This window comes from Triticum aestivum, chromosome 5A (genome assembly GCF_018294505.1).
Source record: "Triticum aestivum cultivar Chinese Spring chromosome 5A, IWGSC CS RefSeq v2.1, whole genome shotgun sequence".
Taxonomy (NCBI): Eukaryota; Viridiplantae; Streptophyta; class Magnoliopsida; order Poales; family Poaceae; genus Triticum; species Triticum aestivum.
This window is the reverse complement of record NC_057806.1, coordinates 469,884,050-469,898,348: the sequence shown is the minus strand read 5'-3', so window position 1 is coordinate 469,898,348 and position 14,299 is coordinate 469,884,050. Positions and strand designations below refer to the sequence as shown.

At 40.6% G+C, this 14,299-nt stretch overlaps 1 protein-coding gene across 1 annotated transcript; it reads left to right on the top strand.

Annotated features, from left to right (window-relative positions):
* Positions 1–9,303: 9,303 nt before the first annotated feature.
* Positions 9,304–12,579, top strand: LOC123104083 (uncharacterized). The gene is made up of 3 exons (XM_044525804.1): positions 9,304–9,812; positions 11,229–11,417; positions 12,254–12,579. The coding sequence occupies exons 1-3, from the start codon at positions 9,564–9,566 to the stop codon at positions 12,329–12,331; spliced, it is 516 nt and encodes a 171-aa protein (XP_044381739.1). The 5' UTR covers positions 9,304–9,563; the 3' UTR covers positions 12,332–12,579.
* Positions 12,580–14,299: the final 1,720 nt, after the last annotated feature.

Genomic DNA, 14,299 nt, shown 5'->3' with positions numbered 1-14,299 from the left:
TTTCTTTCTTTTATTTATTTTCTTTTCTGTTTAATTCATTTAAAAGTATTTAGGCATTTTATAAAAAATGGGTTTTCTGCACTATAATTACCTATGCCATTTTTGGCACAGCCCGAACATTTTAGTTTAATATTTTGAAAACAATTGTCGTTTGATTGATTTAGGATTTAAATTTGAAACGGTTTCGAATTAACCCAGATTAATTACAGTGACAGAGGTGATGTGTCATCATTAGTAGGGGATTACTGTAGCTTGATTATTCGGGCATCACAGTGGCGCCTAGCTTGTGGGCGTTGCACATGTGAACAAATGTTCAGTGAGCAACAAAAGGTTATAGCCAGAAACAGAGTACTGTGACGCCTAGCTCGTGGGTGTTGCACGTCTGGACAAATGTCTAGTGAGCAATAGAAGGTTACAACCAGAAACAGAGTAGTGTGACGCCTAGCTCTGAGGCGTTGCACTATGTTGTGTGGTGCCTCAGACTTGGCAGCCATTGTTGTGGTTCCTCCTGGCTCTTTCACTTTGTACAACCAATCATCGTTGTCATATAGTATAGCTTCTTGTGAGTCCGCCTTCCGTGGTTGAAATTCCAACCATTCATCAACCTTGGGTGGGAACTAGCTTGTGCTTGTACTTGCACTTGTTCTCACCCGCCATTTGCGCATCCGTTTTCATTGAGTGCTTTAGAAAGTATGTATTCATCTTGTCAAATGTGTATTGAACTATTGCCATCACGGGTAATGCACGTACACCCTTGAGCACCCTATTGAAGCATTCAACCATATTTCTTATCATTTGACCATACCTCAGGCCATCTTCATCAAAAGCACGTGACCACTTATTCCTTTCTTGAATGTGCCTATTGAGGAAGTCTTGACCCCCGGGATCAAGTTTCTTGTGTGCGAGCAATTTGTTGTACAAGTAGGCGAACCGTTTGTCGGAGAAAGCGAGACAACAATCTTGAAGATCATCGACCAACTCCTTAAGGCCACATGCCCTATAGAAGTTAGAACAAAAGTGCCTCATGCACCATCAATGGTGCAACAGAGAATGGCTGGGAATATCAATGTCCACCGCGTTAAGAATTCCTTGACGACGATCCGATATGACACAAAATTCCCTTTGAGCGGGTAACACCTTGGTCCTCAAAAGACGCAAGAACCACTCCCAGTTGTCATTGTTCTCCACCTCCACCAAAGCAAATGCCAAAGGCAACACCCGGTTATTGGCATCACTTGCTATTGCAACCAACAAGGTGCCCTTGTATTGTCGGGTCAAGAACGTGCCATCAATGGCAATGACCGACAGGCAGTGTTCGAAAGCCCTCACGCATTGCTCGAATGCCCAAAATGCACGGCCAAATACTCGGATGGTCCTTCCACCGTGGACCGTTGTTTTTTCCCTATGAGGCTCGACCCCATGAACCATGCTCGGGATTGTGGCAGCCATGGCTAACAGCAACCTAGAGATTTGGTTGTATGCTTCATCCCAATTACCATACAATATCTTAAATGCGGCTTGCTTTGCCTTCCATGCCTTGCCGTATTTCACCTTGTAATGAAAGATGGCTTTCACAAGGTCTATGACTTGTTGGATGCTCATTGTTGGAAGTGTGGATATTGAGTTGGAAAGCCTGTAAGAAATGAACTCAGATGTGAGTTGTCTATGGTTTTGGGACACAACCTTCCCATCAACCCTCTTGCCTCGGCACATGTGACTTGGAACACAACTCACTACGTGCCAAGTGGGCCATCCTTTCCATGGTCTTGCACGCACAATCCATGGACATTTTTTCTCTTCGCTTGCAACCTGTAGCACACATTGACATCCGAGTTCACCACCTTGTGTGGATGATAATGCGTAATCGAGTAGTTGCCCAGCCACATCTTCAATTCCAAGAAGGTTCTGAACTTAGACCTGGGAGAAATCTTGTTCTTGTCGTCTTCCAAATCCCAATGAGAACCTGGCCTAACTCCAACAGATATACCTTGGTCGTCATCTACCACGGCTTCATCCGCGAGACTAACATCCTTGAACAATGGAGTCTGATGATCCCGCTTGAATACATTCTCGAAAGCTTCGGCCTCCTTCACTGTGAACCCCTCCTCATCAACTTGTTCATCCGGACCTTCATCATCTGAATCCAATGCATAGCCACGGGAATAAGGGATGGAATGATCCATTGTCTCTTGCACATGATATTTCTCGAGATCACCCACATTGCTGTCATGGAGATCAACTTCATTGTCATCGTACTCATACTCATCATTCTCCTCTTGCAAAGCTTCATTGTGGTTGTTTGGAACCGAGCTCCATGTAGGCCTCACTTGTTGTGTCAAAGGAGGTTCACCAATTTCATCTTGGTTCATGGGTGGGGGGCTACTAGCAACCAAGGGGGAGGGGTTCCGGTTCAAGTCCAAATGCACACTAGAATCAACCTTCTTTGTAGCAAATATCTCAAGAGCCTTGTCTAGTGATTCAGGCACTATCTCCTTGTATGCAACCCAGCGTTGCTCGGAGTTCACACGCATTGTCTTCCAACGGATGTGCATTCCAAAACCAACATTATACCTTCCCTCCAACTCAATGGTATAACTTGGGTCCATCCAATTCAAAACTTTCCTCACTTGTTAGAGGACCTCCACATAGCTAGGACTACTATCAAACACCATGTCAAGATCATCTGGGTCTGGTTCAATATTGCCTTTCAAAAAGGCGTCTTTGTCCACATGATGAACAAACACACATGTTCTTCCCATCCCTATTAGCATTGAAACAACAAAACATAATATATCTTCTGAAGTAAATATGCCCTAGAGGCAATAATAAAGTTGTTATTTATATTTCCTTATATCATGAGAAATGTTTATTATTCATGCTAGAATTGTATTAACCGGAAACTTAGTACATGTGTGAATACATAGACAAAAAAAGTGTCACTAGTATGCCTCTACTTGACACATAGGACGGGTACAACCTCCTTTTGAGGAGTCACATAGGACGTATGAGGAGTGGCGAGCAGGTGATTATGAGCCTATGAGCTATGACTTGTTTAAGGAATACGAGATTTAGGGTTGGACCATATGAGTTGGATGTTAACCCCACATGTTATAGGAGTTATTTTCATTTTTTTTCTTCTGGGTATCCATTGGGTTACCCATGGGCACAATTTCTTACCCATGCCCTACCCATATATTTTGCGGGTATGGGTACCCATTACCCGTGGGTAGAAAATCTCTTCGAGTCTTGCCCATACCCATTGTTTTCGGGTAGGGTACCCGCAGGTACCCATACCCATGGGCAAAACTGCCATCCCTATAGCTCGTTAATCAAAGATTGTTAAGTTTCCTAGCCATAGACATGAGTTGTCATTTGATGAACGGGATCACATCATTAGAGAGTGATGTGATTGACTCGACCCATCCGTTAGCTTAGCACTATGATCGTTTAGTTTATTGTTATTGCTTTCTTCGTAACTTATACATGTTCCTATGACTATGAGATTATGCAACTCCCGAATACCGGAGAAACACTTAGTGTGCTATCAAACGTCACAACGTAACTGGGTGACTATAAAGATGCTCTACAGGTGTCTTCGATGGTGTTTGTTGAGTTGGCATAGATCGAGATTAGGATTTGTCACTCTGATTGTCCGAGAGGTATCTCTGGGCCATCTCGGTAATGCACATCACTATAAGCCTTGCAAGCAATGTGACTAATGAGTTAGTTACGGGATGATGCATTACGGAACAAGTAAAGAGACTTGTCGTAACAAGATTGAACTAGGTATTAAGATACCGACGATCGAATCTCTGGCAAGTAACATACCAATGACAAAGGGAACAACGTATGTTGTTATGCGGTTTGACTGATAAAGATCTTCGTAGAATATGTAGGAACCAATATGAGCATCCAGGTTCCACTATTGGTTATTGACAGGAGAAGTGTCTCGGTCATGTCTATATAGTTCTCGAACCTGTAGGGTCCGCATGCTTAATGTTCGATGACGATCGGTATTATGAGTTTATGTGTTTTGATGTACTGAAGGTAGTTCGGAGTCCCGGATGTGATCACGGACATGACGAGGAGTCTCGAAATGGTCGAGACATAAATATTGATATATTGGACGACTATATTCGGACACCGGAAATGTTCCGGAGAAGTTTCGGATAAAACCGGAGTGCCGGAGGGTTACCTGAACCCCCCGGGGAACTAATGGGCCTGATGGGCCTTAGTGGAGAGAGAGGGCGGCTAGGGCAGGCCGCGCGCCCCTCCCCCTTGGGTCCGAATTGGACTAGGGAAGGGGAGCGGCGCCCCCCTTTCCTTCTCCCTCTCCTTCCTTCCCCCTCTCTTCCCTTGTTGGAAACCTACTAGGAATAGGATTCCTAGTAGGAATCCTACTTGGGGCGCGCCCCATGAGGGCCGGCCGGCCTTCCCCTTGCTCCTTTATATACGGGGGCAGGGGGCACCCTAGAACGCACAATTTGATAGTTGTCTTAGCCGTGTGAGGTGCCCCCCTCCACCACATTCCACCTCGGTCATATCGTCGTAGTGCTTAGGCGAAGCCCTGCGCCGGTAACTTCATCATCACCGTCTCCACACCATCGTGCTGACGAAACTCTCCCTCGGCCTCAACTGGATCAAGAGTACGAGGGACGTCATCGAGCTGAACGTGTGCTGAACACGGAGGTGCCGTACGTTCGTGCTGAGATTAGTCGGATCGTGAAGACGTACGACTACATTAACCGCGTTGTCATAACGCTTCCGCTTTCGGTCTACAAGGGTACGTAGACATACTCTTCCCCTCTCGGTGCTATGCATCACCTAGATAGATCTTGCGTGATTGTAGGGAAATTTTTGAAATTACTACGTTCCCCAAGATCTTCCATAAGTACTCACCCGAAGATTAACACGGAATACATACCCTAAACCCCACTTAACAATGACCATAAGCACAACCCTCGCATACTAACAACCCTAACCCTAACACCAACATAACAACACCAATAACTCTAACCCTAACATACTAACAACCCTAATCCTAGGAAATTGGCAACCAAACATCTCAAATCTCCATACAAATCTCTAGATCCATAAAAAACTAGGGTTTCTCCAAACTAACAACCAATGATCAAATGTTAGCATTTTCTTGGATCAAAACAAGGGGATAGCAGGAGATTACCTTGAGGGAGGGATTGGGTCCAAATCCACGGACAAAATCTTCAAATTTGGACAAGGATTTGAGAGGAGAGAGGGGGAGATGGGGCAAATCTCGGATGGGATGGGGTTGGGAATTGGGGTGTGTGTGGGGGGGGGGGGGGGAGGGGGCCAGCCAGCCAACTAGTAACAGCATGTGCAACGCCTAAGAGCTAGACGCTGCACATAACAAGTGTAGTGCCTAGCATGCAGGCGCTGCACATTACAGGTGTGGCGCCTAACTCTTGGCGCTGCACTGTGTGGTGCGGGCCCGAGGGTGCCACACTGGACAGATGTGCAACGTCGACAGACTGGGCGCTGCATAGTAGGGTGTGGCGTCTTCGTGTCGGGCGCCACACAAAACGGTCAGCTGAGCGATTTTTTTCAAACCAGTTCACTTTGTGAATTCTTTTTATGTCAAATTTGCCCACATCTTGCATGTATCTTTCCATTCTAATTGATTTTACGATTAGTCAACAGGGTTCGCTTACAGTCACAGGGATCTTTCTTATACACATGGTATTAACATCTCATACTGCTATTCAGTTTTTATTTTTCATCTCAGTGCTAAATGGGATTTTATTCAATTCATGTATCTATATTGTTGCTCGTAGCAACAAACGGGCATTTAACTAGTAGATAATAATAACAGGGTTAGATCAGAATCACGTCAGGCTATTGACTGCGACCCCAAGGGCGGCGGATTGACATGTAGGAGTAGATGTACATGGATGACATCATGGACACGTACATTTTTTCCTTTTTGCGGGAAATCATGGGCGCGTGTTGGTACCTCCGTTCTAATTAAGAACTGCTACACGTACGACGAATTTTGTACGATATACGTACGACAGTCATCAGCAGCCGTTCAATCAATTGGAAGGACGAGTGAGATTATGTCTACGAAAATCGTATGCACTATTCATCATACACACAACAATTTCGGTTCTAATTTGGAAAGGGAGCGCAATACATCATAAATTAAAAAAAATAATTGAGGGGAAAAGGGGGAATTAAGACCCAAATTTTGGTGTATTACATTTAGCAACCATCATGCTAAATCTTTTAATTAGAATCACACAATAAATTGCATTGGTCACATCAAATTGCTTTAAGATGTGGGTTTGAGATCAACCCAACTAGTTGGTTAGGGCATGTACAATGGTTGATAAGGCGGTTTTATTTTAAGGTTTGCATGTATTTTAGAGATGACAAAAAAGTATGTCTACAATGGGTTATATCTTAGCCTTGTCTTCAATAACTTGTCATTTCTTAAAACACGGCGAGACAAATTGTACTAAGAGATCATCTCTTGTCTTCTCTTAAATAAGAGAAGACAAGCCTTTTTTTATGAGTTATCTCTTCACCTCATCATTTATCCTACATGACACTCCTAAGATAGCACCATTGTACATGCCCTTAAACAAAATTGTTGCAGTTCAAAATACTACGAGCAAATTAAAGTACCATGTAGTCATTTAAATAATAATAAAAAATCTATTCACATTAGTGAACTGAACAAGAACAATCTACAAATGGACAAGAACAAACAAAAAAAGAATGGTCAACTATCTATTAGGCGTCTCAGTTATTTTTTGACATTCAATCAAATTCATTGAGAACATTAGTTTGAAAACTAATGTCCAATATTCATCTTCTTCATCCATTCTTATATTTTCTGTGAAAACTAAAACAAAATAAATTAAATTATAAGGATGAATGGATTATTGGCATGGGTATTAACCTTAAAGAAAAAGTGAAAAAAAAACTTAAATAAGAATGAAAAAAACTTGCACACAATTTGCACATAAATTACACTTTAATATTATGCATAGAAGTAAGCATATGATAGTGCAATATTTGCATCGAGTATAATTAATATGGATACCATATCTACTTGTGTGTATACAATAAAACTTTCTAAGACAAAATGCATTAGTGCATTGGTATTAGCCTATAAGAAAAAGAATGAAAAACAAAACTTAAAACAAATGATGACAAATAATTGCACATAATTTACACAAAAAAATGCATTTTTTATAATATGCAAGAAAAAATAATCATATAATATGGAAAAATTGCTTTCCAGTATAATTTACACCCATATTGTATTGTATTTGCATGCATACACTTACACAAACACAACATCAAAATGTACACATAAAGGAAAATAAAAGCCGGCTGGAAAAAGGAAAAGAAACAGAAGCAAACACGCATACAAAAATTGACTGAACTATTTTTTTTCCAAGCGCCCATCAAATACAAAAGACTTAAAAAACAATTAATTTTAACCTAGAAATGGAAAAGAAAGAAAAGAAAGAATAATTTTCAATCTAAGTAAGAAAAAACGCATGGGAGTGGTGTTACCCAAAAGAAGAATGTTGAAAACGAAATAAGAAAAACCTATTTAAGAGAGAGAGAATTCTAGTAGTGATGTTGGTTAAAAAATTACTCAAAAAATATTCAAAGTATAAAAATCCATTGAAGAAAAAAGAATCGTTAATATGAGGTTACTCAAAATAAAAACGTAACTGAAAATAGAAACATAAATAAAAAGTATTCTAAGGATAAATAGATGGGAGCGACTATCTGTAAGTCAAATGATTTTTTTGGTGTAACTCACTTTTTCTTTGCTATACTGTTACTAGATTTTCTTTGACGACACGTGTAGACTTGCACAAATTTTTCCAAAAATAGTGTGTATATGATGTCAAGTGTTAATTCACATCTGTGGTCGCGCATTTGATTAAAACTATGGACTGCAAACCAGATGTACGATACCATATAATCACTTTTTATTCAAACTACATGCAATCATAAACACACACAAAGCAAAAAAAAAATGTTATTACAAGGTAAAACTGAATTAGGGGCATTGGTGCAACCCTAAAAACAAAAGAAATGAAAAAAAAAGAAAATTTTGCATATATATTATGTAGAAATTGCACTGTTCCATAATATGCAAAAACAACTATATATACATGTGTAGAAATTGTGTTAATTAAAGCAAGTGGTCATGCACTTGGTTACAGCTTCAAGCTTTAAAGTGGATGAACGGCACTCACAATCACTTTTTATTCCCATTAGTCATAATCATAAACAAAAAGAGTTATTTTAAGGCAGAATGAATTAGGGGCATTGGTGTACCCTAAGCAAACAAAGAATATGAATAAAAATAAAACAAAAGTAATTCTAAGGAATTAGGGCATTGGTGTTACCATAAAAGAGAAAGAAATCGAAGAAAGACTAAAAACAAAAATGACGGTGTTCTAGACTAGGGGGTGCTAACCTAGTCGGCCCATAGTCCTCAGGCTGGGCCTATGGGCCCTCATTCTCATCAAGGTGGACTCTGAAAGCTACGAAGACTGCGCCTGCCGAACATTTGACAAAAGCTACATGCATGTCAAGGACTCAGGGTAGGGTTTGGGTGGTAGGTCATCCGTGATGTAAGGTGGGCTAGGGGCGTTGTCATGGCCTTGTAACTTGAGCCTCATAGAGATGCATCGGCCTCACGAAGGGAGGCGGGGTAGTGTTGGTGAGCCTCATAGCCTTTGGTTGTTTCACGGGAGGTCGCAGGAGGGAGGTGAGGTAGAATTGTTCGGATATGTTTGAATCGAGTGACCAGTCAGACGTTAGTCGCGTCTTTTTATTGAGAAACAAATGAGGGTAAAGCTTTTTTCTTTTTCCTTTTTCAAGAAGAAGAAGAAGAAGAGGGTATAGTTTTTTTTTTAGGGAATAGCCAAGCTTAGACGCACGTCACGCATCCTTGACTCTTCTGTACACAAATCGCGTATGGGACAGGCCGAAGCCCATTAGGGCATCTCCAATGGTTGTAAGATAGTTGTTGGTAGAGTTTGTCACATAAGATTTTTGATGATGTGTCATGCAATAAATGAGGAAAGAGAGGAAAGTTGTATGTACATGAACCAACACCCATTGCACAAGCTCTAATGTAGAATGAGAGAGCACCTCATTTATTATTTCACATCCTATTGGGCAAACTGATACAACCCATAAAAGTTGTTGTATGTTAAGGTGTTGATTGATGACATGACATATTAAACTATTGGAGATACCCTTAGTGCCGGCTTGGCGGATTGCCCGATAGAGAAACCGTTGGCCTTTACTCAAAAAAAGAGAAGAAGCGTGGGCCAGAAAGCCTAATCGGTGTGCCTTTCGCATTCTTCGACGTCCCCGGCGAAAACGACCGCCGCCGCGGCCGGGGGGAATCAGGCGAGCGGCGCATCGTGCGTCGATAGGTGGTCCTGGGAGCGCGCGGACGGCGACGGACGCGCACGTCCACTGAGACTGCTCCACTTCCCTGGCCCCGTCGTCCCGTCTAAGTCGCCGGCGGCGTGGAGGCAGCGATGCTGCGGACGGTGCTGCGCCGGGGAGGGGCGGCCATGAGGCAGGCCGCGCTGGCCGAGGGATCTACGGGGAATCTTCTACGGCTGAGCGTGGCGGAGCGGGAGCGCTCTCGGCGGCGTCGGCGCGACCCGGGGCGCGACGAGTTCTTCGTGCCGACGCCGGAGTCGCTTAAATGGCTCGACTCCGTGACCCTGCCCATGATCCTCACCGCCGCCGCCGTCGCCCTCTTCACCAAGCTCCTCATGATGGTATCCTCCACCCCCCACACATACAAAATTCCCCTTCACTCCCTCCCTTAATTCCTGTTCGTTTATCCACTCCCAGAAAGATGTACTGCAGATAGTTAAACAAATGTAGATCTGGGTATTGCGACCAGAACATTCCATAGAAGGTTATAGTGCTACAAGATCACATCGTATAAGAACACCTAAGATTAAAATTTAATTATCTAGGACAGCGTCAAATGCCAACAAAAACAACTAAACTCAAGTTTGTAATGTGAATAATGAAATTAAAGACTGACTACAGAAGCAATGGAGATTATCTTTAACCATAAGGAGCCTAGTGGCAGTAAAAACCTTTTTGAAGTATCAATCCTGAAATTCAATACTACCTAATAACTCGACCTATGATTTTGAGAACATCGTCGGCAAGAAAACCATCTTGAGTAATAAACCAAAAGCATATGAGATATCAACGTAAATCAACGGTTACACTAAGCTCTCATCTACCACTCTACCCACTTGATAGTTCTAAGTTATAGCTTCTCCATCTGCTCTGTTCCTTCCACTGTCCCCAAATGATTGGCTTACAACTGCGTAATACAGCCCTGTCATGCATACACATGTGCTAATAATCAGATTATGTGCTTCTAAAGTTTATGTCATGTCAGTTCAGTAAATTGATCAGAAATTGTATGCTAAGGTTCAAGCTGTCGTACACATAAATTCTGAATGGGCGCATTCATAGCTAATAATTGCAGTCTTATGCATTCAACTAAAGTTTCTAACGCAGCACTTGGCACTGGAATGGAATGTTCCATTTACTTTTAGATAAAACTGAATGTTACACACTGAATGAGTTACATGTTAGCACTCAGCATTGGACTTGCCTTGCTCTGATAATTGATAATTATACAAGCATAATTATAGAGTGGCTGCAAGACATGTGAGCTTGTAGAAATGTAACCTCTCAGAAGGAGCAGAATTTTGGAGTGGTTTATTTATGCTAGTACTGTTAACAATGGATAAAATACATTTAGAGAAGAGACATTCCAAGATTTCTTAGTGGGTCAAATGATTATCTTTCCATGGAAGAGTAGTGCATAGAGCATCTCTAACTTTGTGCTATCCAGGTATAGTTGTTTTTCTTCGATGTTACAGTTCGACTTTGTCTCTCCCCTTTTAATGGCTTCATTCAAGAAATATTCAAACAAATTTATGTTAGTTATCTCATGAACTAATAGTCACCCAGAGTTTCATGATAAGATATGTGTGTCCTTGTCTTGTAATCATCAAGCCTGCTGTTTGCCAGATTATCTACCTACCCTATATTGTACATGTCAATTAAATAATTTAACTCAGCATTGTTTGCATGTGTTCAGAAGATCTTCTTTCTCTTCTGAATTTGGTATGTTCTGAACCTTTTCCATGTTTTCTGGGTAGGAACATGAAGCCACAGACCAAGAAAGGAGAGAACGCAAGATAAAGAATAGTCACCCTGAGCAAGGAACAGTAAGGATGCTTTCACGTGAAGAGTGGGATGAAATCCAAGAAGTCAGGCCAAGGACCCCTTTTGAATCAAAGTTAGCTCGTCCACATGCCTGCTTAAGAACTGGGGAAAAAGTGCGGCTGGTAAGTAGCTGACAGAACTTCGTTGTTATAATCTCATAGATGAATTTTCATACGCTAATTCGATGATAATTGATGGTATATTATATCACTTTGGAGTGAGTTTACTGGATCCACAGTCTTGCTTCCATGATGAAAACAGATGTATTAGTGATTCATAGTAGATACTACTGTTCCATGTTTCAACAACTTGCTCCTCTATATAACTATCAGGGTCACCTGTGCATTTATGGTGCTAGATTTGGTTTACCCTGTGTCCTCTTTAGTTATTTGGTTAAATTCTGCCAACCTCCTTGCAGAATTATTGTGCAAGGGTAAGGCTGTCTAGAAATTCCCTTCCCCAGGCCCCACCTTGTGTGGAAGCTTTGAGCATTTGGTACACCTTTTATATTCTGTATGATTTGAGTGACTGTGGTAGACATTTACTCTAGAGTATAATAGAACCTGTAGCCAAAATACATCTTGAGGAAACAAGCTTGCAGTTTTTGGTATATATATATTTTGATTAATCAGTGTAGTAATTCTGAAGGTATTAGTCACCCAAACATGCCTTTATTAGTTTAAAAGCAAGGTTTATATATATTGTATTGCTTTTCGATATATATGTGAGTGTGCGTGTGTAGGATCAATTTTGCCTTGTTCTCCCTTACGCGCATCTCTTTTCACATCTCAGTGTTGGTAAGGTAGGCAGCAAAGTCATCTCTTTTCGAATGTCTTGATTTTACCCACGTCCTTACCTAACCCAGTAGAGTTACAACCTGCATACATTTTGAAGGTTTGACCCGCCTTTCGCTTCGGAGCTTGATGCTAAGACTTGTCTTGACATGTCTGCCTTGCAGGAGGATGCCAAGGATTGGGCTGTTGATGTGCTCACTGATGTTTTTACTAGAGCGGAAGAGAGTGCTAGGCGGAAATGATTCAGAAGAAAGGCACAGCAGCCAACACATCCAGTTTGAAGTTTTTCTTTGGAGGAAACACTTTGGGGTTTTTCTTGAATGCGCATTTCATGGTTTCTTTTGAAGTTTGAGTTGCCGACTCCTCATAAATGGTAACTTGCGCGGTGAGCTATGGTAGCCGTGTAGAATAGATTTTCCTTGCTACTGTGTATATACATACTCCTACATACGGTTCCTTGCTATGCTCGTATCGTTTGTTTGAATGCAAACTACAGTAGTCGTGGATTATAAGTGAAGGGAGGGAGGGGCTGTATACTTTCAACAGTTACGTTTAGATCTCAGGCGTTCTTTCTTTTTCATTTCATATTTCATATTTATTTTCAACAGTGTTGTGTGCTCGCGTACTGCTAGTATTTGCTACTACTAGAAGTTATAATTTGTGTCGGTGGATGTGTACTTTGGGTCACCAAAAAGTTGACACAAATAAAGCTATCAAACAACCTTGCAATCGCACACAACTGATGCTAGTATTTGTTTGCTATATTAGAAATTGTCCAAAGTGGACGCGTACTGCTAGAGACCCGCCTGAGCCAGCCAATAGTGCGGTGTGGTCGGATTTGTAAATTGTAATAACAAAATGACAGAATATGCACAATATAGTAAATGAAATTTCTTTGTCTTCCCTACAATATGAAGAATTTGCATCTCAATAACTACTCCCTCCGTTCCAAAATAAGTGACTCAACTTTGTATCAATTTTTTTTGAGGGAACAACTTTGTATTAACTTTACTACAAAGTTAGTACAAGGTTGAGTCACTTATTTTAGGACGGAGAGACTATATAATTGTAGCGTTAGTTTAATTGGCTAGCAGGACGGGACTATAGTCAAACATTGAGCTCGCAAGATCAAACCCCATTCTAGCCATTTTTAAAATACTAGCAAAATGGCCCATGCGTTACAAGGGTAGAAAATAATTTACAATCTCCAATAAAATTGATCACATTTTGCTGAATCACCGAGATACACTATCACTTTCAATTTCGTGAAATCATGAATATTTTTTTAAACTCGTGAACCTATTTGAAATTGTGCACACTTTTACAAATTTTCGACTATTCTCTAAAATCAAAAACATTTTTTAATTCATGAACATTTAGTACTATTTTCAAATATTTTTTAAAAATGGTGAGCATTTTTTAACAATTTTCTTGAATCGGTGAACAATTCTAGAATGGATAAACATTGTTTTAAAAATTGGTTGAACAATTTTTTAAATTCACAAACATTACGGACATTTTTTGAAATGCATGATCATTTTTTGAATCAGCAAATATTTATGAATGTATAAACTATTTTTTAAGTCACAAACATTTTTAAAATTTGTAGGATATTTTTCCATTCATGAACATTTTTTAATTGGCGAAATTTTGCTCAATTTCATTAACATTTTTTAATACACAATCTTTTAAAAGATTGTGAACACTTTTTGATTTCCCCAACACTTGTTTTCACAATTTCGAACATTTTTTGAATAAGCAAACATTTTTTTATAAAATCAGGAACATTTTTTTAATCCAAAAACATTTTATTTTAAAAATTATGATTTTTAATAATTTTGGAACTTTTTTGAAGTCCCAAATTATTTATATTAGAAAAAAATAAAGTGGAAAAAGGAAAAAAATATATTAAAAAACGTAATTTTAAAAACAGGCCGCCAGGATATGGGCCGGCCTAAACGGGCGTGCTGCGTCTTCTCCTAGCACGCAGAGCGCAATATAGAATGTCCCTATTGCATGGGTCGGCCCGAGCGGGGGATTCCCCTATGTGAAATGTTTTTTTATCATTTGTAGGTGACATTGGTGGGTAATATTTTGCAACTTGGAGCGGCAATTTCCGTGACGTACCGCAAGAAGCAACAACCTCTTTATTATATTAGATATACTAGCAAGGAGCCCGTGCATTGCAACGGAACCACAATAAAATTAGG

Coding starts and splice junctions, on each gene's coding strand:
- LOC123104083 (XM_044525804.1), top strand. CDS start 9,564: ATGCTGCGGACGGTGCTGCGCCGGGGAGGGGCGGCCATGAGGCAGGCC. Junction 9,813..11,228: donor TCACCAAGCTCCTCATGATG/GTATCCTCCACC, acceptor TTTTCTGGGTAG/GAACATGAAGCCACAGACCA. Junction 11,418..12,253: donor CTGGGGAAAAAGTGCGGCTG/GTAAGTAGCTGA, acceptor TCTGCCTTGCAG/GAGGATGCCAAGGATTGGGC.